Here is a 26,657-nt window from a genome sequence, read left to right as displayed (position 1 = left end):
TGCCGACCTGGCGCCAGGGACAAAACAACCCATTAGACCCCCTCACGGCGGCCCTGACCATATAATTAAGTCTGTGCACGATGATAATGATGTTTGTAATGAGACTAAGCGTTATCTGGCCACATAGGCATTAATTCAACAACAGAACATATTAAAAGTAGATTTTTTTGGTTTAGAATGGTAAAAGACACTTCTGCCAATGTTTCAGAATGTGAAAACTGTCAAAAAGCAAAAAACAAGAAACTTCAAGTTAAACCATTATTACAAAGCATATCAATTCCAAAAGGTAACATGAAACAGGTTGGGATTGATTTGACTCAACTCCCAGAAGTAAATGGTTATAAATATTTGATAGTACTTATTGATTATTTCAGCAAATGGATAGAAGCTGAACCTCTCTTTGATAAAACAGCCAAATCTGTGGCGTTATTCCTGTATAAACAAATATGTAGACACGGATGTTTTGAAACAGATAAATGATCAAGGTCATGAGTTTGTGAATGAGCTGTCTAATGAACTTCACAGGAAACAGGGAACAGGAAAACTGGGACTCATCAACGCATGACGAGTGCATACCATCCACAAGCAAATGGTTTAGTAGAACGTAAAAATCAATCCATAAAACGAACCTTGGTAAAAGTGTTAGAAGATGCTGCTATTGAATGGCCGTTTATCATTGACGGTGTTTTGTTTTCAATGAGAATTAGAAAACACAAATCAACAGGGTTTTCACCCTTTGCATTACTTTATCAAAGAGAACCAGTTCTGCCGATTGATATAGATCAGAACTTGATTGACTATAATGATAATGCTACTCTGATTGACGATGATTCAAATAACAAAAAAGCAATTATGGAAACTTTCAATAAAATGAATGAAAGGAAAAAGTGTATTTTCGATGAAGCTTATGAAAACATCCAAAAGTCACAAATAAGGCAAAAACGTGACTATGACAAAAGAGTCAATCCAGAGAATAGTATTTCTATAGGAACAAAAGTGTTATTGCGAAATCATAAACGTGATGACAGAAAAGGTGGAAAGTTTGAGAAGTCATGGGTAGGGCCATACACGGTAACTAATATTTCAAGTACAAATAACTGTAGTTTAAAGAATATAAAAAATGTAATATTGAAAAAAAAGTATAACCTAACAAGTTTATCCTTATACAAAGAGAAATCCTTAAAAAATAACAGCATTCAACTAGAAGTAATTAATAAGTTATCAAATGATGATAATGTCAAAACGGAACCAATTATCAAAGACGTTGAATCAAGTAACAAATGCAATAATGCTAAACATAAAAGCAAAATGGTAAACATAAAAGCAAAATGGTAAACATAAAAGCAAAATGGTAAACATAAAAGCAAAATGGTAAACATAAAAGCAAAATGGTAAACATAAAAGCAAAATGGTAAACATAAAAGCAAAATGGTAAACATAAAAGCAAAATGGTAAACATAAAAGCAAAATGGTAAACATAAAAGCAAAATGGTAAACATAAAAGCAAAATGGTAAACATAAAAGCAAAATGGTAAACATAAAAGCAAAATGGTAAACATAAAAGCAAAATGGTAAACATAAAAGCAAAATGGTAAACATAAAAGCAAAATGGTAAACATAAAAGCAAAATGGTAAACATAAAAGCAAAATGGTAAACATAAAAGCAAAATGGTAAACATAAAAGCAAAATGGTAAACATAAAAGCAAAATGGTAAACATAAAAGCAAAATGGTAAACATAAAAGCAAAATGGTAAACATAAAAGCAAAATGGTAAACATAAAAGCAAAATGGTAAACATAAAAGCAAAATGGTAAACATAAAAGCAAAGTAAACATAAAAGCAAATGCTTCAAATAAAAGAATAGCAAAATGTGCAACTTTTGATATGAGAAAATCGATTGCAGAAAAGTTTGGAGTTGTTAGCAAACACAATGTCGCCTTTGGAAACATTAACCTAACTCTTTGTCCACTGGGAGTTCATAGAGTTAAAGGAGATGGAAACTGCTTTTTTAGAGCAGTTTCTTTTATCATAACTGGTAATGAAGATGATCATGAATCAATTAGAGGCAAAATTGTTAACCATATGTGCAACGAAATACAGGATGAAATGACTGGATATTTGAATATGCCAATTCGTGCGCATATTTGTAAAACTAAAATGCTTGAAAATGCGACATGGGCAACTGATGCGGAGATAATTGGATGTGCTTCATTTATGCAAGTAGATATACAAGTATACGGCAAAAATGGAGCAAAAACAAAATGGATGATCTACCCATGTAGTTTACGGCTTAATAAATTAAGTGATTATTCTATATTTCTAGACAATTCAACTGGAATTCATTTTGATGTTGTGATTAACAATTGAAAATTTAGTGCACTTATTTATGTAATTATTTTTAAATATTGCTTGTTTCTTAAATATTGTTGAAGCACATCGAATTAAATCTTCGTCAGTGGTCAAAATAAGCAGTTTTTATAGTGTGTGTTTTTTTTATAATTTTATATTTAACAGGTCTACGAAGTTTCAAACAAAGAGTTATGTTTAAGCGTCATTTACGGACATTTCGTTATTATTAGTTCCTAAAATTTTGTCAATTGATTCAAACTCTACAGAAATTTTAATAATGTTCATAAACTTACATACCTTTGATGAATTACTAGCATAATAGATAAAAATCTAAAACGCATTGCAAATAATTTTTTAATTTGGAAAAAAATAATTGCTGACTCGGCAAAAATAGGTGAAAATGTTAACGTCGCAAGAACATAAATATTTTAAGATTACACCAATATTAAAATTAAAATTTTAAAAGGTTAAAATTTTGCAAAATGCTATTATACTAGTGTAGTTTGTGCCTAAACCAAAATTTTAAACAAATTTAAACGATCAAAAATAGCAGACTCAATAGTATAAAAAACTATTTTTGCGATAAAATATTCATTTGATATGGTAATTATAGATTATTTTTAATTTTTTTTAGGTTCTGGCACTAAAATCATTAGTAATGAACATATCCTAAAAATTTGAAGCTAAAATAATGTTTTTTTATTGAGATATCATTATTTTCCTCAGCTTCTCATAAAAAAAACTAAAATTGAGGAAAATCAATTTTAAAACTATAAATCATGTACACTACTCAGATAAATCATTAAAAACCACCAACACAATAATCTTTTGCATTTTCTTTATCTAACTTTAGTTTAAAATAGTTTTTTCTAATAGATCTTATTTTTTTTCCTTTTTTTTTTCGTTTCTTCTGACATTTTTTTCTTATTTTTTAACCGTTTAGAGTTTTAATAAACTCCAAACGGTAAAAGTACGGTAAATTCACCTTTTTCTTGTATATAACTTGACAAGTTGCTCTATCAGACTGCCATTTACATAAGCTTTTTTCACCCATGGAGCAAAATATATGACGATATTCTTCAAAAGTAAAACTAGTGCAATGGTGAAGTGAAGCTATTACAGAGTTCCTCATTTCCAAAAAGCTATTTTAATTTTGTCGTTATTTAAAAACAGTCATTCCAACCTAATTTTGAAAGATGTTGATCACATTAGCCGTGAGCCGACCTTTACCAGATACATCTTTTCCGTCAGATAATTTTACCCGTCATAATTCTTTTCTTTTAAGACGTAATAGATAGCAGATACATTCTTGTGAATGTTTAGAGTAAAAAAAGACACATATTGTGAAATGAAAATAACGAACAAACTTTTGTTTACGGTAATTAGGGACATTGCTATAGAGTCTGATGCTAACTCAGAGTGTTTCAAAGTGTAAACAAGGACAAAGAAATATTTTTTATAGTTTCCGATGTTATTTGTATGAATATAGACATACCAAAGGGTGAAATTTCGTGAGGGTGATTTTCGTGAAAAAGGATGATTTTTTTTTTTAGATCATTATTCGCGTCTCTACCACCTTAATGAAGCACATCGAATATATTTGTCAGTGGTCTGAAGAAGCAGTTTATATAGTTTTTTATATATATTTTTATTTATAATAGTTCTACGAAGTTTTAAACAAAGAGTTAAGTTAAAGCGTCATACGGGACATTTTCTCAATTAATAATTCGTAGCATATTGTCAATTGATCTCACAACATAATTTTGATAACACAACATAATTTTTAAATTGTGTTTATATTAAACGGAATCGCTTCTTTATTGCTTTTCAAAAAACCACAGTCTTTAAAACGTTTAAAAATATATTCAAAATACAACGAGGTCGCAAAATACATTTGGCCGCCAAATAATTTATGGGAGTAAAAATCTCATAATGGGAGTAAATATTTTATATAAGATTTTTACTGGGGAGTAAAAATTTAATATGCGGTTTTTACTGGGGAGTAAAAAAAAATGCGGGAGTAAAAATCTCATACTACACCGAACCAAATAGGAGCTTTACAATTTCCCGGAATTTACATCTTTTTAACGGGACATAACGAGACATACTAGTTAATCCTGAAATTCAAAAAATTTGAAATTCAAAAAATGAATATCTGGCACATTTACCATTATTAATTTCAGCTGCTATTATTGATATTGTTATACCATCTATGTAAACACAGTTTTATAAAAGTTAATGATGACAACTGAAATCAGTGGGAAAAAAATATAATTGAGATAGTATTTCACTTTTTCCACTAAAATATATTGGAAGAAAGGGATAAGTATGTGTCCAAGGGCTAAGTTTCTGATCATTTAATATTGTTTTTTCGCTAAGGTCAGTATTCACTTTTAATACAAGAGTTTGTTTTAAACTCATATTTGAGAAAAATTTTTTATCCAAAGTGTCTTTAACTTTTTTGATCTATAAAAAATTTGACTTTTTTTAAAAAGTGTACTTCTTGCAGAGACTAACAATAGAGCATGATGTTCAATTCCCAGTTCTTTTATTTTTTCTCTTTTCCTTTGCTCTCCAAGGACCAACCATTGCTTATGGGGTTTTCCCGAACCAAAATGGCTGCTTTTATTGGTCAAAAGATTTTCTTGAAGCCATTGGTAATCTTTTTCTGTTTAAGAATCATAATTTCTACCACATTGTTTTAGTTTTTTTCTTAAATTTTAAAATGAATTTATCTAAAGTAGCACTAATTTATGGTTCCTTTGCTAATTTCTTCAGATCTTGTTTAGTAAATCCTTCCAAAATCGTAATTTATCCACTCCTAATTCACGTATATTCGGGATAAGATCTAATCTTTTTGTCGTTGTTGTTTTTAAAATCATAATTATATATCAGAAATATTTTTGAGTACTTTAAATCATGTTTCACTTTACACTGTTTAACATTTTGTGTTATTACTTCTTTGACAATTATCACGTTACGTTTCCAATAATGTTTAAGTAAATAATGTTACTTGTATATTACAGGAAATACTGAAGCTGTTAAGTAATGCTATTTCAAATATCAAGTATTTCTTGAATAGTAAATCATTATTCAAATAAAAACTTTTTAACAAATTTTTAAGTAGCATATGATGACAAAAGTATGTTTCTTGAAACTATTTTTGATATGTTGAAACAAGTCATACAAGTATAAAATTCAAATTCAAGAAATACAAATGTCAATGAGTCCATAAAAACCTTGCTTTCCGCCATTTTATTTTATTTTGATATAATTAACCACTGTTAAAAAATGGCGGAAGTCAAGAATTTTATGGGTTCATTGACATTTGAATTTCTTCAAAAAATATATAAAGCTAAAAGATTATCTTAAAAGTAAACATAGACTTTAATTTATATTGAAATTTCTCCATTTTTACAAAATAAAAATCTCTCATTTTTTAGATTTCTTTGAAAATAATATTAAAATTTTTAACTTCTTTTAACCATAAAATATAAAATATAAGTTTTATGAAAAACTGTTTTTACTTTTTAAATAAACGATCATTCTAATTTAGTATTATATAAAAAGGGCGCTATATTTACAAAAAAGTTGTGAGGGGTTTATTGCGATTTTTTTGTTGTTTCACTGATTTTTTTGTTGTTTCACTTTTTTGTTGAGTCACTATGCGTCATTTCTGGCTAGCAAAACAAACTTGGTTGGCAAAAAATTTTCTTTTTTGCAAAAGTGCAAGTTAGATATCTAGTCTCGTAATTATCCGGGGCACAATTTTTAAACTCCGATACAAAATTATTGTCCCAATTTATAACTTTATTCCGGGACAATCGTTTCCTTTGTCTCGTTATTTTTTTCCGGGAAATTTCTTCTCTCGTTACGCTTTTCCCGGTTCATTTCGAGAAAACGATTCCGAAACGCAGACGCTTACTTTCATTGAATCTAATCTCTAAGAATGAGAGAAAATTAAGTTTTATTTTTTGGCAAATGACAGCCATGTTTTGCATTTTTACCGTGAACAAACTAAACTTTTAAAACAAATATTACAATGTTAGACATGAGTGTGACAACTTATAACTGTTAATAATAAATATAAATGATAAATATAACATAAAAAGTAAAATAAAACACAACAAAAATTAAATTTTATTTTAAAAAGACGTAAAAAAATTCAGTCAGATTAAATTTAATCTGTTAATAAGGCTAGCTATATTGCTTCATTCAGTAATCGGTTAATAAGACTAGCTATATTGCTTCTTTCAGTAATGTTCTCTTTAAAATAAAAAGGGGAATTTAGATTTTAAATGTTCCAAGGCAGTTCAATACTTATCTTGTTAATCCAAAATAATATACTTCTTTTCAAAAATGTATAAAACAAGCAGTTAAACGTTTTCCATTTAATTGCATTCAAGCTGGGTTCACCCATTTCAGATTGGATCTTCATCAAAGCCAAAAGATGTGGCTGTCAGCTTAATTTCCGAGGGTCGAGTATAACTGCTTGTTAATACCGGGGTTTCCAACAATAAAATAAAACTTGTCTCAACACTATATACCGTTTCAGCTCACCTTTAATTGAACTTTTTATGTTAAAAAATATTAAATACTATTATAAATAAAAATTATAAATAAAAATTATAAATAAAAATTATAAATAAAAATTATAAATAAAAATTATAAATAAAAATTATAAATAAAAATTATAAATAAAAATTATAAATAAAAATTATAAATAAAAATTATAAATAAAAATTATAAATAAAAATTATAAATAAAAATTATAAATAAAAATTATAAATAAAAATTATAAATAAAAATTATAAATAAAAATTATAAATAAAAATTATAAATAAAAATTATAAATAAAAATTATAAATAAAAATTATAAATAAAAATTATAAATAAAAATTATAAATAAAAATTATAAATAAAAATTATAAATAAAAATTATAAATAAAAATTATAAATAAAAATTATAAATAAAAATTATAAATAAAAATTATAAATAAAAATTATAAATAAAAATTATAAATAAAAATTATAAATAAAAATTATAAATAAAAATTATAAATAAAAATTATAAATAAAAATTATAAATAAAAATTATAAATAAAAATTATAAATAAAAATTATAAATAAAAATTATAAATAAAAATTATAAATAAAAATTATAAATAAAAATTATAAATAAAAATTATAAATAAAAATTATAAATAAAAATTATAAATAAAAATTATAAATAAAAATTATAAATAAAAATTATAAATAAAAATTATAAATAAAAATTATAAATAAAAATTATAAATAAAAATTATAAATAAAAATTATAAATAAAAATTATAAATAAAAATTATAAATAAAAATTACTTAAAAGTAAATCTTTAGTTAGTTAACCTATTAATTAATCAACTGACTAAATAAAAGTTTCATAAAAACGAAAATTTTCAACTTCTAATATCAATATTAAAAATACTAACATATCTAGCAATATACATAAATATATAAAAACAGTCAATTTTTATCTACAAAAGTTCAATATTATGATTTTGGTTCAAAAGTAAAATGAAGAGATTTGGTAAAATAAAAATATTCTAATTGTAAAAATCAAGTCATTAAAAGTATCGTATCTATAATTATAGGAAAACTATGAAATCCTGTTGCTACAAAAAATATTGAACTATAAGTTAAATCAGAGAGACAAAAAGGAGATTTGAAATATTCAAAAGGTTGTATAGTTTTAAAAGTTCTTCATAAAAAAAATGCTTTGTTAATAGCAACCTTTTTTAGCTTGTTAACTTTTTAATTGAACTGTGATAAGAACCAGTAACGGTAAGCTATGACTATTGAAATTTTACTGTATTTAATGAAGAAATAGAAAAAGGGTTTACAAGAAGCATTTTCCAAGGACAAGATCTCATTAACCTGTTTATAACAATTCAAAAAAGTTAAAAATCTAAAAAGATTTTATTACTTCAGTTTTAAGTAATAAAGTTCATTTTTTTAGGTTCCTCTAAAATTTTTTTTGCTATTTTTTTGAACAAGAATGAAACTTCATTTTTGAAATATTTCATTTTTTTTTTTTTTAATATCAATTAGTTGACATTTAGGGGTCCCGAATGGTTCATGAATTTCTTATAAAATGACGAAAATTGCATACTAGAAATCTTTTACTTGCATTTCATTGAACGCATACAATATCTGATACATAAATGGTTACTACTTTCTCTCTAAAAACTGGTTTTGGATTGAGAGGATATTTTTCTAACAAATTTACTGTTTTAAAGTTTCTAAGTAAAAAATGATGCAAGTCATTTTTTACTTAGAAACTTTAAAACACAATTGCAGTATGCTTATTTTGAGTAAGTTTTTTAATTTTCAAATGAAAAAACTAGGAAAAAAACCTAACATACTCAACGCGGTTAATGCATGTACTGGAAAATACACGAATTTTGCGTTTTTATAAAAAGGTTATGTTTCGCTGCATTTTTTTAACCCGAATAATTTTTAGAAAAAAATTTTTTTTTTTTCTCCTTGTGCTTTAGTTTGTCTAAAATCAAACAAAGTTAAATTTTTTTTAATTACTCAAGTTTAGATATAAAATTTTGCTTTATAGTTGATGGACCATATTTTGGTATAAAATAGTGCTGCTCTCAATGAAGATAAAACATTAAACTGAGAAAACAACGTTTTCAAACAAGTTTTAAGTTATATGTTTAATTTCTAACCAGTAATATGTCTGCAAACATATTAAAGGTCGAAAAAAATTAGTTATTTCAAGTTAAAATCTGTTTTTTCCATTTTATATGAATGTTTTTATTAGTATGAGTGTGAAGAACACACAAATTGACATACGACTAGTTAGACTTTTAAAGTTAAACCTCTTAAGGTTTATTTAAAAGTCTAAGCTCAAAATTCAAACATTACTGTGATGTGAGCCCACCCTATTTTATAATGCCAAAAAACTTTCTAATTAAAATTCATAGATTATCATAGATTAATATATATACTTTATTTAAATATATTTATTTTGAATTTTTTTTTTTTGTAGAAAATATATATACATATTTTCATACTCCATCGCAAAAGATATGTTAAGTTTTAGACATTATATATAGATATTATTTAAACTTAACATATCTTTTAAAACTTAACATATCATATTGTTTAAAAACAAATGTTGCAGACCGGAAAAAAAATATGTTTGTTATCACCGAGAACAAACAAGACAAAAAAGTTTGAGAACTTGCATTAACGGCGTTGAGTGTTAAACCTACAATAATTCATAAAACCAATATCACTGATGTCCAATTAGAGATAATGAGAGCTCTATGTTCATAATTGAATACAGTAAAAAAACAGTAAGCACAGTTAGTAAAATTTCTTATTAAATCAAAGTTATTTCCAAAATCATTTCTTGTAATAAAATTGCACAAAAAAAATGTATCTATGAAACAACCCACATCATGAGATAATCACCACTAACAGATGTGCTATATTGGAAAGAAACTGAATATATTCAAAAATACCTTTATATATAAAAATCGTCCTATCTATGCAACATGTCCGGCCGTGTATATAGTAGGCCATGGGTTGGTTGGATTTATTCGCTAACCTACTATATAAGCTGTAATACAGTCTTGTTTTAATAACTGCGATAAATTACACTTTGGTTGAAAATCTTCATTGATTTTGTAGAACTTTAAATCAGTTTTTGAAACTAGTTTCTTTTCATTTTAGGCTCAACATAAACATACTATTTATTTCATGATCAGATTTTAACAAAATTCAAAACTAAAATAAATGAAATATCTCATGATTATCTGTTGTTATATAATAATTTTGCAATATTCAAAATTCTCTTCCACCCATTAAAAATGTTAAATCTTTCGTTTGTCAAGGTTTTTTCTAATAAATAGAAAGAAAAATGAAACAGTCTTATTAACCTTTTAGAAATAAGTGTTGTACCAATTTAGAAATCAGTGTTGCATCAGCAGTAATTTCAAATAATTATAGTATTTCTGCTATATTAGACATATTTGAATGTTTAAATGTTACACCAGGTATATTTGCTACTCAGTACTGTACCAAGACATACCAAGAATGAATAAAGTTGATGAAAAAGAACTCGTTCGACTCCATAAAACAAAGAAGAAAACAGTTTCGTGCAATATGGTTTTACTGATATAGTAAATGAAAGTGAAGATCTTATGAAGCAGGAGTGTTTTAGATTTTAGTTTTTTGTTATTTTTTAATTAAATTAATTTATAATTTATGTTAACGTAGTTATTGTATTTTGTAACTTAGTTATTGTATATTGTATTTTAAAGTTAAACTTTTTATTATTAATTAAATAATCCTAAATTAATTAAATATTTTTTAAATATTAAAATTTTCACACTTTTTTTGTTTCTGTATTTTCAATAATGCCAAAGACATATTGTTTCGCAATAATTTTCTGACCTTTATATATGTATTTTTTAATATTTTTCATTAAAAATCTAAACTATTGTTCTTCTCAAAATATAAGTTTCTGGCACGCTGCAATAAATATCGTGTGATTGGATTGTCTGTTTGTGTTGAAATTTTCAGGAGCTATATAATATATATATATATATATATATATAATATATATATATATATATATATATATATATATATATATATATATATATATATATATATATATATGTACATACACCTTTCCAAAATCATTTATGTTAGTTAACTGGTTTCAAAAATAAGGCCTAGGTTCTAAGCCTTTTCAGGGTTATTTTTTAGGCCATAAACCGGTTTTCTTATAAAAGCTTAAATATTTTGTTAAATTATTTGATTTTGGCAGGGTGAGTGTAATCATCTGATATTCAAAAGCTGTGAAAATTTCATGATCATACCATTATTGGTTCACAGGCTGTTTATTGCAGAGCGTAGTTCACATTTAGGGTCCATGGACCCAAAGTCTAGACCCCCCATTCCCCCCCCCCCCCAAAAAAAAATGTTTCTTTTCTGTACTTTAAATATGAAATACTTTTGTATAAAAATCATAAAAATTGAATGTATCTTTAAAATTTTGATTTTATTAGTATAGGACCACCTTAAAAAAAGTTCATGCTTCTCTTGTATTCCTTTACAAAAGTTCATGTTTACACTTGTATTCCTTTTTGTTAACTATAGATGGCTGTAAAGAGTATATTTAGCTTTTTATTTCAATAGAATATAGTGGTGGATTAAGACTTTTCGGGGCAATAGCCCCCTTAAGCCCTCCCTCCCCCTTAATCATTAAGTCATTAACTTCCTTATTCTATTATTAACTACGACAATTTTGCAGTTATAATTCTTACTTTTAAATTGCATTTTACTACGAAGGCGAAATTAAGAACATTTAGGCTGATAGGAACCAGCCATTTTTAAAGGAGAGTTTAAAGGCTATTAAAATTTTAAAAACGAAGACTTATGACAGTGAATTATATCGAAAAAAAGATGGGGAATATATTTTGTTTTTTGGGTATTTTCAAAACTTCGAGATCGAGTTAGAGTCCTTTACTTTGATGAAATTTGTTATTTAATACCACTTTTCATCTTTCATTATCTGCAATTAAAATCTGTAAATTTAGAGGTGGTGCGAAAGTGTATTAGCGCCTTTGTTTTCTGACATTTTACACTTTTTTGTCTATAATTTTGGAAACCGCACTTATCCGCACCTAATTTTTAATAAATCATTTTATAGACACCACAGCCTAATCAGGGTTGCCATCTGGCATTTTTAAAAGCCAGATTTCTCAAATCTGGTTTGTTTTTTTATCGTTTGGCTTGGAACTTTTGTTTTGGCTTATTTTAGAAATTCTGGTTTTAATCTGGTTTATTTTAAAGTCTTTGGTCTTTTTTTGTTTTTTCTGGTATGGTTTTTGAAATCTGGTTTAATTCTGGTTTATTTAATAATAAATAAATTTAATCAAGTTTTTATTACATAAAAAAAGTTAATTAGAGGGAAAGAAAGATTTCCATTTTTTCATTTTATAGAAGAACAACCTTTTTTCTATAAAATGAAAAAATCAAAACTTTTTCATTTTATAGAAGAAACAGTTTAAAATAAGTGAAAGAAATGCTTACATTAAAATCTTAAAAAGTTAAAAACTTTCACTTGTAATGTCATTAAAATTTTATTTTTATCCCTTAATTGCCAAAAATATTAGAAAATTCTTACATTCAAAAAGATATTTTTTGAGAAAAATCTGCCTGTAATGAATGTTGTTTCCCAATTTGAAAAGGCCATTTTAAATCTACTGTTATATCGCACTGATGTAAAAAGTGAAGAAATTGAAAATCATTACAGAAATTGTCATTAATCATAAATTAATTGACATTGCATCATTAGAGCGAGTCTAAAAACTTATAAGAAAAATCAATTTCTAATAACACCCCTGAATTTTTAACTGCTTTGTGAGACCGTTTAGAAGTTTCTGGAGACCTAGACCTCCGCAACATAGATGCCTACTGCCTTGGCTGTCTATGTGTTATGTTTCTAACTATTTTGTATATTTGTTATTTAATAAGGTGAATGATTTTTTACCAGGACTTTGAAATAATCGCAATTATTGAGTCAATTATCGCAAAGGTTGGAAAAGAAGTCTATATCCATATGCAAGCAAAAAAAAAAAAATATATTATACAGGTTGATAGGGTCGGATTTAGTATAGGTGTTTGGGATTGAAGTACTCTTCCCAAGCCGCTTTGAAGGCTGGACTGGCACCCCATTAAACATTCACTAACTCATTCTTCTCCTCCTCCCTCACTCTCTTACAAATTAAATTTTAATATTCAAGGATAAACTTTTGGATAAAAAAGCATTTTTTTCAAAATATAAATTATAAACAAGGCTTTAAAACAAAAAATTATGATTTTTTTTTTTTTGGTCAGGTTTATTTCTGGTTTATTTTTGTTTTGTTTTTGGCTTGTGCCCGAAAAAAAACCTCCCCCTTAATCATTAAGTCATTAACTTCCTTATTCTATTATTAACTACGACAATTTTGCAGTTATAATTCTTACTTTTAAATTGCATTTTACTACGAAGGCGAAATTAAGAACATTTAGGCTGATAGGAACCAGCCATTTTTAAAGGAGAGTTTAAAGGCTATTAAAATTTTAAAAACGAAGACTTATGACAGTGAATTATATCGAAAAAAAGATGGGGAATATATTTTGTTTTTTGGGTATTTTCAAAACTTCGAGATCGAGTTAGAGTCCTTTACTTTGATGAAATTTGTTATTTAATACCACTTTTCATCTTTCATTATCTGCAATTAAAATCTGTAAATTTAGAGGTGGTGCGAAAGTGTATTAGCGCCTTTGTTTTCTGACATTTTACACTTTTTTGTCTATAATTTTGGAAACCGCACTTATCCGCACCTAATTTTTAATAAATCATTTTATAGACACCACAGCCTAATCAGGGTTGCCATCTGGCATTTTTAAAAGCCAGATTTCTCAAATCTGGTTTGTTTTTTTATCGTTTGGCTTGGAACTTTTGTTTTGGCTTATTTTAGAAATTCTGGTTTTAATCTGGTTTATTTTAAAGTCTTTGGTCTTTTTTTGTTTTTTCTGGTATGGTTTTTGAAATCTGGTTTAATTCTGGTTTATTTAATAATAAATAAATTTAATCAAGTTTTTATTACATAAAAAAAGTTAATTAGAGGGAAAGAAAGATTTCCATTTTTTCATTTTATAGAAGAACAACCTTTTTTCTATAAAATGAAAAAATCAAAACTTTTTCATTTTATAGAAGAAACAGTTTAAAATAAGTGAAAGAAATGCTTACATTAAAATCTTAAAAAGTTAAAAACTTTCACTTGTAATGTCATTAAAATTTTATTTTTATCCCTTAATTGCCAAAAATATTAGAAAATTCTTACATTCAAAAAGATATTTTTTGAGAAAAATCTGCCTGTAATGAATGTTGTTTCCCAATTTGAAAAGGCCATTTTAAATCTACTGTTATATCGCACTGATGTAAAAAGTGAAGAAATTGAAAATCATTACAGAAATTGTCATTAATCATAAATTAATTGACATTGCATCATTAGAGCGAGTCTAAAAACTTATAAGAAAAATCAATTTCTAATAACACCCCTGAATTTTTAACTGCTTTGTGAGACCGTTTAGAAGTTTCTGGAGACCTAGACCTCCGCAACATAGATGCCTACTGCCTTGGCTGTCTATGTGTTATGTTTCTAACTATTTTGTATATTTGTTATTTAATAAGGTGAATGATTTTTTACCAGGACTTTGAAATAATCGCAATTATTGAGTCAATTATCGCAAAGGTTGGAAAAGAAGTCTATATCCATATGCAAGCAAAAAAAAAAAAATATATTATACAGGTTGATAGGGTCGGATTTAGTATAGGTGTTTGGGATTGAAGTACTCTTCCCAAGCCGCTTTGAAGGCTGGACTGGCACCCCATTAAACATTCACTAACTCATTCTTCTCCTCCTCCCTCACTCTCTTACAAATTAAATTTTAATATTCAAGGATAAACTTTTGGATAAAAAAGCATTTTTTTCAAAATATAAATTATAAACAAGGCTTTAAAACAAAAAATTATGATTTTTTTTTTTTTGGTCAGGTTTATTTCTGGTTTATTTTTGTTTTGTTTTTGGCTTGTGCCCGAAAAAAAACCTCCCCCTTAATCATTAAGTCATTAACTTCCTTATTCTATTATTAACTACGACAATTTTGCAGTTATAATTCTTACTTTTAAATTGCATTTTACTACGAAGGCGAAATTAAGAACATTTAGGCTGATAGGAACCAGCCATTTTTAAAGGAGAGTTTAAAGGCTATTAAAATTTTAAAAACGAAGACTTATGACAGTGAATTATATCGAAAAAAAGATGGGGAATATATTTTGTTTTTTGGGTATTTTCAAAACTTCGAGATCGAGTTAGAGTCCTTTACTTTGATGAAATTTGTTATTTAATACCACTTTTCATCTTTCATTATCTGCAATTAAAATCTGTAAATTTAGAGGTGGTGCGAAAGTGTATTAGCGCCTTTGTTTTCTGACATTTTACACTTTTTTGTCTATAATTTTGGAAACCGCACTTATCCGCACCTAATTTTTAATAAATCATTTTATAGACACCACAGCCTAATCAGGGTTGCCATCTGGCATTTTTAAAAGCCAGATTTCTCAAATCTGGTTTGTTTTTTTATCGTTTGGCTTGGAACTTTTGTTTTGGCTTATTTTAGAAATTCTGGTTTTAATCTGGTTTATTTTAAAGTCTTTGGTCTTTTTTTGTTTTTTCTGGTATGGTTTTTGAAATCTGGTTTAATTCTGGTTTATTTAATAATAAATAAATTTAATCAAGTTTTTATTACATAAAAAAAGTTAATTAGAGGGAAAGAAAGATTTCCATTTTTTCATTTTATAGAAGAACAACCTTTTTTCTATAAAATGAAAAAATCAAAACTTTTTCATTTTATAGAAGAAACAGTTTAAAATAAGTGAAAGAAATGCTTACATTAAAATCTTAAAAAGTTAAAAACTTTCACTTGTAATGTCATTAAAATTTTATTTTTATCCCTTAATTGCCAAAAATATTAGAAAATTCTTACATTCAAAAAGATATTTTTTGAGAAAAATCTGCCTGTAATGAATGTTGTTTCCCAATTTGAAAAGGCCATTTTAAATCTACTGTTATATCGCACTGATGTAAAAAGTGAAGAAATTGAAAATCATTACAGAAATTGTCATTAATCATAAATTAATTGACATTGCATCATTAGAGCGAGTCTAAAAACTTATAAGAAAAATCAATTTCTAATAACACCCCTGAATTTTTAACTGCTTTGTGAGACCGTTTAGAAGTTTCTGGAGACCTAGACCTCCGCAACATAGATGCCTACTGCCTTGGCTGTCTATGTGTTATGTTTCTAACTATTTTGTATATTTGTTATTTAATAAGGTGAATGATTTTTTACCAGGACTTTGAAATAATCGCAATTATTGAGTCAATTATCGCAAAGGTTGGAAAAGAAGTCTATATCCATATGCAAGCAAAAAAAAAAAAATATATTATACAGGTTGATAGGGTCGGATTTAGTATAGGTGTTTGGGATTGAAGTACTCTTCCCAAGCCGCTTTGAAGGCTGGACTGGCACCCCATTAAACATTCACTAACTCATTCTTCTCCTCCTCCCTCACTCTCTTACAAATTAAATTTTAATATTCAAGGATAAACTTTTGGATAAAAAAGCATTTTTTTCAAAATATAAATTATAAACAAGGCTTTAAAACAAAAAATTATGATTTTTTTTTTTTTGGTCAGGTTTATTTCTGGTTTATTTTTGTTTTGTTTTTGGCTTGTGCCCGAAAAAAAACCTGGCAACCCTGAACCAAAAATCAATTTTAAAAATTAACGCTTGGAGAGGCGTGAGTGACCTCAAGACTATCAGTGAACTTTAAGAACTTTTATTTTTTAGCTCGTTTTTTAGTTTAATTAATTATTAGTAAACAAAACCATATAATTAAAAATATGAATTTGTTCTTAAATCTCCATAACCTGATGCTTTCAAAAATGTATAACACTTTATACTTATAACATAAAAAGTTTTATAGAAAATAAATTTTAAAGTGATGAAGCAAATAAGTTTCAATTCAACATTTACAAAAAAATGAAACAGTAGGGCTACAAAAGTTATCTTTTTACATAAAATTAGCTGAAATCTCTACATTATAGTAAAGATTAACTATTAAACTGAAAAAAAAAAAAAAATTTCTGCAGTAAAATTGAAACTTGAGCTAAAAACATTTTTCTAGTACCACAATGCGTTGTGTTCAATGGGTAAAAAAGACAGTTTTGTTTTTTCAATGATTTTAGAGACTATTGCATGGTTTCTAACCATTATTTCACTAATTGTATTAGTTTTGTTGCAAATAACAGTATTTCGTACATCAGTATATTGTAGCTGGTAGAAGTCACTCTATAACTTGGTAAAGTTATCAACAAACTTTTTAATATGACTCTGACATTCAGAAGCTGTACTTCCAGGAAGTTGAATAAAACCTGCAACCATGCATACTGATTCGATTGTGAAAAGACCATGAGAAAACTTCACAAAACATAACATAACAGGTTTTTTTTTCCAAATGGCTGCACTTTATTTACATAATTTTTGTATTTACTTATATGTGTTTTTTTGAATAAATACGAGCCCTGGGCTATTAGGCCATAAATAAATTAAGGACCCAGATTAAGATCTTTGTTGAAATTTGCGTGAACTACAATTAAAAATACATAAAAAAGGTCTTGTAAATCAAAGTTAATTAGGTAAAACTTATTGATTATGGCATAGGCAGATAAATTTGAAAAATATTATGGTTCTTTGATATCAAAAGATATGTTTAAATGGCTGGAGTTGCTTTAATCAGGTGCACTGTATTTTAGCAATAGTATTTTTAAACCACTGATTTGAGTGGTTTAAAAATCCTGTTGTTTATATACAGTGCACATTTTTCACTAACTCACACTAACTCTTAGTAATGGATGGTTATTGTGGCTTATGATGTAATCCATCATTAAAATTTATACACAATAGGTTTTATTTCTTTAATATTCTCCAATTGCTGCATTATCGCGTTACATTTTCAACCAAATAAACAATATTTCTTGACACATTAAAATGAGAGAGGCAAGTACTCTTGGGTGCTTAATACAAAAGGAGTTATGAAAATAAATGAGTTAGTAACAAATAAAAATTGATAAATGAGGAGGAAGGGGGGGGGGTTGTTACACCAGAATGGTAAAAAATATATATTTAAAGAAAAATTGTTATATACATTCTGTTTTATTTATATACATTATGCTTTATTATAGATTACATATATTATATGTCATATATATATATATATATATATATATATATATATATATATATTATATATGTCATATATATATATATATATATATATATATTATATATATATATATATATATATATATATATATATATATATATATATATATATAAATATCTATATAACTATATAGGGTTATTATATATTTATATATGTTATGTATATATGTATATGTATATATATATATATATATATATATATATATATATATATATATATATATATATATATGTTATGTATATATGTATATATATTTATATATATATAAATATCTATATAATCTATATAGGGTTATTATATATATATATATATGTTATGTATATATGTCATATATATATTATGTACATCATATATATATTTACATATATATTATATACTATATATGTATATATTATATATATATATATATATATATATATATATATATATATATATATATATATATATATATATATATATATATATATATATATATATATATATATATATATATATATATATACTATTGACTAAAAGTTGAATTTTAAAACTCATTGATCATGATCCAGAAATTTTTTGAAATTCAATAAAGTAATTTCCAGGTATATCGAAAGTTCTTAACTTTTAAATGTTCATACTAATGTCAAATTGTGATATTTTGCCTAAAGTTGTGGTGCTTAGAATTTGAGACATTTTTTTTCTTCAGAAAAACCAATTTCCAGTGAAGTGAATTAAAATTAAAACCAATTTTATGTGGAGTTGTGTCATAATTAAAAATTAATAATTTTTTAAAGTAAGTTTTGCAAAAAAAGAAATTTCCTTAAATAAAAATTTCAAAATATATTTGAAACTTTTTCAAAAAATTACTTGGCTTTTAGAAGATATAACAATAAAAAGTTTACATTTTACTCAAAATGATGGTATATAAGTTTAGGCAGGTGACTTAAATTAAGAGATGGTTTATTAATTGTTAAGAAAATAGTACTGAGGGGGTGGTCTGACAAATTTTTACAATTGTTGACAAAGGGGAGGTTTGAGGTCAAAAAATGTTGATATCAACAATATTAAATTTTTAATAAATTCAATTACTTAAACAATAGAAATCGATTTTTTTCCATTTAAATGCTATTTGGGGGAAGAGGGTGTTATTAAATATTAATTATATAGGAGGAGGAAGGAAGGGGGTCTCTGAAAGATTGACAAGGGAGAGGGAGTTATTTCTTTCTTACATTTTATACTTATAATAATAAATATCTTTTTAGCCAAGATTATCAACCAGTAAGACTGACTCTCCGTGAGCGTCTGGCATTAAAAGCAAAAACTGTAGAACTTGAAATAATAGAAACACAAAAAGAAAGAAAGAGTCTAGCATCAAACAATACTAATGATATTGGTAATTCTGTAAAAGATTATCAAAATGACAAGGTAAACTGCTGAAACGTTATATATTTTTTTTACCTTAACTCCTTGTTTGATTTCTGAAACTCTCCTTATGTTGCATTTCCATATGTTGCATTTGCTACTATTTAATAAGGATTTAAAAAAATATTTCCTACAATTACTCTTGTCTTCAGAGTAATTGTGAGGATTATTGGGGAGTAATTTAGAGAGTTTCTATGTTATTTTTATAAGAAATTGTTTTCTTGGTGCAGCATATAATCCCAATTTTAATGGATCTTTACTGGTTATTAGGTTTGATAAACAAAAAACAATTTCATGAGAACAAAATAAGTTCAACTAAATGACTGAAATGAAATTTTATGGTAATAACAGGATTTCCTTTTTTTTTTTCCGAATTTCTATTTTAAAGAATTTTCTGAGTTAAGTTAAATTGCAGCAGTAGCATTAATGACTTTATTTTATCAAAAGCCATATCTTAAGCACATTTTTCAAAACTGAATACTCATTGATCATTGCATCTAAACCCTCAAAAAGAAGCTTAATAAAACTATAAAAATTGTTTGATAGTTTTTTATTAAACTAAATTATATTTTATTGTCATAACAAGTTTAACTTTAACGAATTTAGAATTAATTAATGCTTGTTTATCTTTATCAAAAAGCTCAAGAGTTAAGCTTAACTTAATTTGTTTACCTTTTTGCTTGGATTAACCTGCTTTTTTTTTAGATATTTTTAAAAATCTAAAATAACTTTTCGATCTTTGAAAATTTAAACAAACGATTTGGTAATTTTTTAGTTATCTAATTCAATTAGATTAGAGCAGTGTGCTTTTCAATAAAGTTATTAAATAACATTTTTAAGGTTATAAGATTTGAATAAAAATGATTCTCTAAATATTATATGTGTTATTATATATTTTACATGTTTTAAATAAAAAAAACAAAAACATATTTTAATTTGAATATATTCACTTTTAGAGTGTTAATGACAGAAATTATGACAACAAAACACAAAATGCACAAAACCCAAAAAATGATGAAAATATAGAAGGTAGAAGTTTATCTATAGATTTAAAGGAGTCAGAACCTCAAATTTTAAAAACCAAATCAAATAGAAATTCAAAAAACATTAATGAAACTCTTTTTAAAGATAAACAATTAGAAAATTCTTTAAATAGTTCAAACAATCATGAAGATATTTTTTTAAAAACCAAACAAAATAATGAGCAAATCATACAGCTTAATGAAAATGAGAAAGGAAGGAAACCAAGAGAAAATAAAAAAGAATTAAATATTAAAGAAAGAGCAAATAAAGGTAAAATAAGAGGAGAGAAAAAAGCGGAAGAAGTATGTGAAAACAAGGAAGGAATTGTAATAGAAGACAATGTAATAAAAGGTGATGTAATAAATAACAATGAAGCAAAAATTAGTAAAAATGAGGAAGTAAATAACATAATTAAAGAAGAGAATTTTGTTGTTGAATCAAATAAAGATTGCAAAGATCATAAACATGCAGATAAAATAAAGGTATCTGAAGATGTTAAAGAAATCTTAAGTAGTGATTGTAAAGAAACAGTAGTTAGTGACCATAAGGTAGCAATTGAGAAAAAGGTAAGTGAAACATTAAAAAATAAAAATGTCTTTCAAACCAAAAAAGAATCTGGTATAGAATCCTGGGCACGACCAAAAAGTGAACTAATAAAAAATGATTTTGGGCGAGTAGAACCAAAAAGACCGATCTCTGTTGTGCAAAATAGCATTGAACGTAAGCCACTTAGTGATTCAAAAAATAGATGGTCAGCAGATATTAAAAAATCACAACCTTTTGCTGATGGAAAATTAAATCAAGTAGCAAAATTTGAAAATCCTCAACCTGGGAAGTTTTTCAACAAACTTGAAAATAACAAGCTTGATAACAGTACTAAGCACACAGTGCAAAAGTCACAAAGTTTAAATATTAATAAAAAATTTGACAATAGCAAATAAAACCAATAGTACTGTTGAAGTCGTTAAACCCTGCGAAATATCTAAATCACATGAAGTCACGAAATCGCATGAGATCACAAAATCTGTTGAGATCACTAATTCTCTTGAAATCACTAAGTCTATTGAAGTCACTAAATCTCAAGAAGTCACTAAAACCATAGACGTGTCTAGTTCCACTGATCTCACAAAATCTCAAGAAGTCACTAAGTCTTATAAAGTCACTGAATCTGTTGAAGTCAATAAATCCCGTAACGCTGCTGGTCAAGAAGTTGAAAATATAACAAAGCATATTGATTTTTCTGTTACTAAAACAATTGAACCAAATATTGATGCAATAACTTCCAATAACACAGATGAGCAAAGTTTAGATGAACCAGATAGTAACAATAATATTATTACATACAACAATTCCAATTTAAATTCTAAAAATAATGGAAAAAATGAAGAATCAAAATATTTAAAAGAAAAAAATGAAAAACTTAAAGACGACAAGAAAATACCTGGAGTAGTACTTAAAACAATCTCGAAAGCAAACATTTTTAAAAAGGGTGAAGAAACTGGTTCTAAAAATAAAATAGAGTTAGAGAAGAAAGAGCCCAACAAATTTGACTGTTTAAAGTCAAAAATCTCTCATGAAAAAGAGAAGATGGAAAAAAAATTAACAGGTAACAAAATAGGGGATCTTCAGCAAAACAAATTACAAAGCAATGTGAATAACAAAGCTTTTGGAGATCTTACAAGGAATTCATCAAATGTTAATCAAGACAAAAAAAATCCATCAGATGCTTTTCAATCAAAGAGCAGCAACAATCACACAAACACTAATAACATGGACAATAAAAGCAAAACCTCAGCAGAAAGTAAAAGTTCTTTTTCGCTTACAAATGATGTAAGCATTTGTTTAAAAACGTCAACTGGTTCCACAATTTGTCTGACAGCTAACAGCAATGATCAAGCAGCTGTTCTTGCACCTAATGCAATGAAAGGTTAGTATATTTTTCTATATTATATTTTACTTTTTAAATAATATTGTTTATTTTTTACAGAAAACAAGCTTTTATTTCCATTAAGAGTCCTCCACCACATCATTAAAAAGTATAGGTAAGACATAAAAAGTATAGAAAAAACATAAAAAGTATAGAAAAAACATAAAAAGTATAGAAAAGACATGAAAACTATAAAAAAACATTTTTTTGTTTAACACAAGTTATTGAGTAAACATACAATAACATTATTTATTTGTTTTTAGTTTGTTTACATTTCATAACATTTGTTTTTTGTTTTTTATTTTTAAAGTTTTGTAACCTTTTTTTCTAATTTTTTAACTAATATTTTAACCTTTTTTCTAATATTTTAAAATGTTTTAACTAATAAAATTGTCCAATTGATTTTATATTTTATATGAGTTTGAATGTTGTTTTCTAGATCAGCTCTGCAGCTTGAATTTAACTTAAACATTTTAGTAATTTTCCATTGTATTTAAAAGATTTTTTATGTGGTTAACTCTTACTTTCAAGCATGTGCACTTTTACAAGAAATGAAATATATTCTTTTTATAATTATTGATCCCTGTAGATGATTTGTTGCTGCTTTTATTGTTAAAAAACCTTCTATAATTCTATCAGGGACGGTCTCTGTTCTTTTGTTAGCTTGATAGTAATTGTTGGATATTAACAGCAGGTATTTTACTACTACTACTACTACTACTACTACTACTACTACTACTACTACTACTACTACTACTACTACTACTACTACTACTACTACTACTACTACTACTAGAAAAAAAAAATCATAATAATTAAAAATAAAAGTAGTAATACATTTTTTCTATGAGACCTTTACCAGCAGGTATTTTGCTACTTTTTCTATGAGACTATCGCTGATTCAAATTTTACTAAGCTATTGTTATAGCTATCATCAATTGACCATTTTCTTCTCTTAGTGAGAAATCTCAAAAGAAGGAACACTGGTGATATTTTCAAAATTAACTAAGCTATCATTTGCTAGTCTTAGTGAGAAATCTCAAAAAATCACGAAGGAACACTAAAAAACACGAAGGAACACTAACATACACGAACAAACACTAAAACTAAAGACATTAAGTTCTATAATTAAATAGAAATTCAACAAGATTTGGCAAATGTTTGTAAAATTTTGTTCGCAAATTTTTCATTTTTATACCAAATTAATATTTAACAATAAATTTGTTTTATTTTTTTTTAATGTAGAAAACAAATGTGGTACATTTCTGCTCATCTTTATCTCTACCTTTCTCATTTATTATAACTACACAATACCCCAAAAGAGTTCCCTTCATTATTGTCTATTTGTTGTCAGGGTTTTCAACTGTGACAAAAAATAATGAGAATTAAGTATCAGTTTATCATTTCCCAAAAAGGTAAAAATGATTGTTTAAATGGATAAATCCCTTAGAAGTTAAGGGAAAAAATCTTTTGTTTAAAAAAAAAAAACTGTGGTGTGCTTTCAACATGAGGCTGAAAAGTTCAATTTGATAATGGTTAAGGGTAAGATGATAGAACATACCTCTAATGAAATTTCATGGTATTTATTAAAGTTATATTTCAACAGCACCAGCAAAGTAGCTCAAACATTTTATCAGAGTTTGAAGATGAGTTTTCATGAAACTGAAACTTATTATTTAATGACAATGAATCTATTAAAAGTTGGGTCTGAATTTTTAAACTTGAAACTAAATAACTTTTTGTTTTAAGTTATAAATACAATGATGACCTTGTCTTACAAAAAGGAGTGTTTGCAGAGTTATTGCAGGAAATCTTTTTAGAGTTATTATTCATAGGTTGATTGGATTTACAATTGGGTTTTTTTTTTTTAATTTAACGGAACTGAATACAAAGAATTTTTTTAAAATAAAATCAAAATAATTGAAAAAAGTAAAAGAAGTAGAATATTTGTGAAACTATTGAAGAATTCTTAAATGTTTATTTATGCTTAAAATAGAGTTTATGACTCTATTTCAAGCATAAATAAACATTTAAGAATTTTCTGGAAAAAAGTGTAGGAGCAGATGCGGAAAAGCCTAATAAAGGTAAAATGGGTAACATGAAAAGATTGGAGTTAATTAGAGAAAATAAAATGATGATGATGATGATGATGATGATGATGATGATGATGATGATGATGATGATGATGATGATGATGATGATGATGATGATGATGATGATGATGATGATGATGATGATGATGATGATGATGATGATGATGGCGAGGAAGATGAATTAAACTAGACAAGATTTCGATATAGATGCTCATAAAAAAATCAAAAAAATAACTTCTGGTAAAGAAAACAAAGCAAGCTCTAATTTTGGTACAACATGCATCTTAGATTCAAGCTTTTGTTTGAAAGATGTTGACATCAATTGTTGATCATTAAGCTCAAATGCATTGTTATGTTTTAAACAAACTCTAGTTTTAGAGTTCTTTTTATTTTGATAGACTTGCTTTACTTTTAGAGTTCTTTTTATTTTGAGAGACTTACTTGGAGTTAAAATGGAGTTAAAATTCAGACAGTTTTCTGAAAAAACTGTCTGGGTTTAATATCTAAATACTCCAAAGTAAGTGTGTGTATATATACTATTTATTTAGGAATAGATGCAGTGAGTGTACATTAGAACTATCACTTTTTTTAATTTTGGTATTATAAGTTGGCCCTATGTCGAGTGACCTAATTAAAAAAAAAAATAAAACTAATGACTTTTTAATTATTTTCACAACAAAAGTCATGTTTGATCGGGTTAACCTATAAAACCAAAAATTACCTAAAAGTTATAACTCTAGTGCACATACATCAAAATAATGTTAGGCCATATTTAAAATGTTAATTAAAATTAAGTAAGTGGCAAAAAGATTCTTACAATTGGAAAGAAAAAAAATGTGCATGTTATCAAACTATATTTATATATATATATAAGTTAGGCATTAAATTTTTTTTTTTAGAAAATTTTAATATTTTTTTAGTAAATTATTAATACTATTATCATAATATAAATATATTATTGTTATTATAAAATATATATATATATATATACAGGAAGTATATCATAAACTTATACACTTCAGTTAAAATTTACTATTAGTGTGATCCTGTAGCAGTAAAATAAAAATTAAAAGCTTAAAAAAAAAAATCGGTTAAAAACGATTGAATAGGGATCATATTCAAAGAGTGCAGCTACATCTACTAAGGGTTTGGGTTGAGGCAGCAATCTTTTTTTTCATTATACTCAATTTTTTTCTTTATTTTTTCTAAAAAGCCATCAAATGTATATTTATATACGCTACAATAGCTATATAGGACTTGGTGTACATAGAATATAAATATATGGGTTAACTGTGCATAGAATTTGAGTGGCTTTTTTTGTGTGCTGCATGTGCATATATTATGAGCATCAGATATAATATTTTGTTTACACTTGAAATTTTAAATATTTAGAGAACTGTTCAGATTGCAAGAGCAAAAATTGATATAGAAAAAGTTTTTTAGAAGTTTTGATTACTACTTTACATTTTCTTTGATTTATTAATCTAGATATATTTAAAAATATTTTTTCTCTGCATTATTTTTCAACTAAACTTAATCATTAAAATAAAAAAAAATCTTGCAAAACTTATGAATTATATATTATTATAAATTATATATAGTAACAAAAATAATAATAAAAAAAAGAAATCATGCAAAACCTATGACTCCAAACTTGACCTACACAAGTGGTTAATGTTGGGTGATACCTTCAGTCCTCAGCCATAAAAATTCTCAATATTTTTTGTATGGAAAAGTAGAAGATTAGGTTTGCATCATAACATAAAATTTTTGCTGTGTAACAGAAAAGCTTTATACTATGTCATAAACTAACTCAGTTTCAATAATGTTAAAAGATGAATAGTATCATTGGTAAATTTTCAAGTACGCATTGTAATTAAATTTATTTTCAAACCATGCTATAATGAATTTCCACAAAAATTTAGTCTTTGAAAAATTTCCTATTTTTTTGTTATTTAT

The 26,657-nt window shown here is 26.0% G+C and overlaps 1 protein-coding gene across 1 annotated transcript; it reads left to right on the top strand.

Annotated features, from left to right (window-relative positions):
* The first annotated feature begins 1,885 nt into the window (after positions 1-1,885).
* On the top strand, positions 1,886-26,141 carry LOC136086455 (putative uncharacterized protein DDB_G0282133). The gene is made up of 8 exons (XM_065808752.1): positions 1,886-2,353; positions 5,377-5,417; positions 19,496-19,658; positions 20,612-21,551; positions 21,613-22,605; positions 22,666-22,720; positions 23,045-23,081; positions 26,091-26,141. The coding sequence occupies exons 1-8, from the start codon at positions 1,886-1,888 to the stop codon at positions 26,139-26,141; spliced, it is 2,748 nt and encodes a 915-aa protein (XP_065664824.1).
* Positions 26,142-26,657: the final 516 nt, after the last annotated feature.

This window comes from Hydra vulgaris, chromosome 10, assembly GCF_038396675.1.
Source record: "Hydra vulgaris chromosome 10, alternate assembly HydraT2T_AEP".
In the NCBI taxonomy this organism is placed as follows: Eukaryota; Metazoa; Cnidaria; class Hydrozoa; order Anthoathecata; family Hydridae; genus Hydra; species Hydra vulgaris.
Note: the sequence above shows the minus strand (reverse complement) of the source record. Positions and strands in the feature narration are given on the sequence as shown.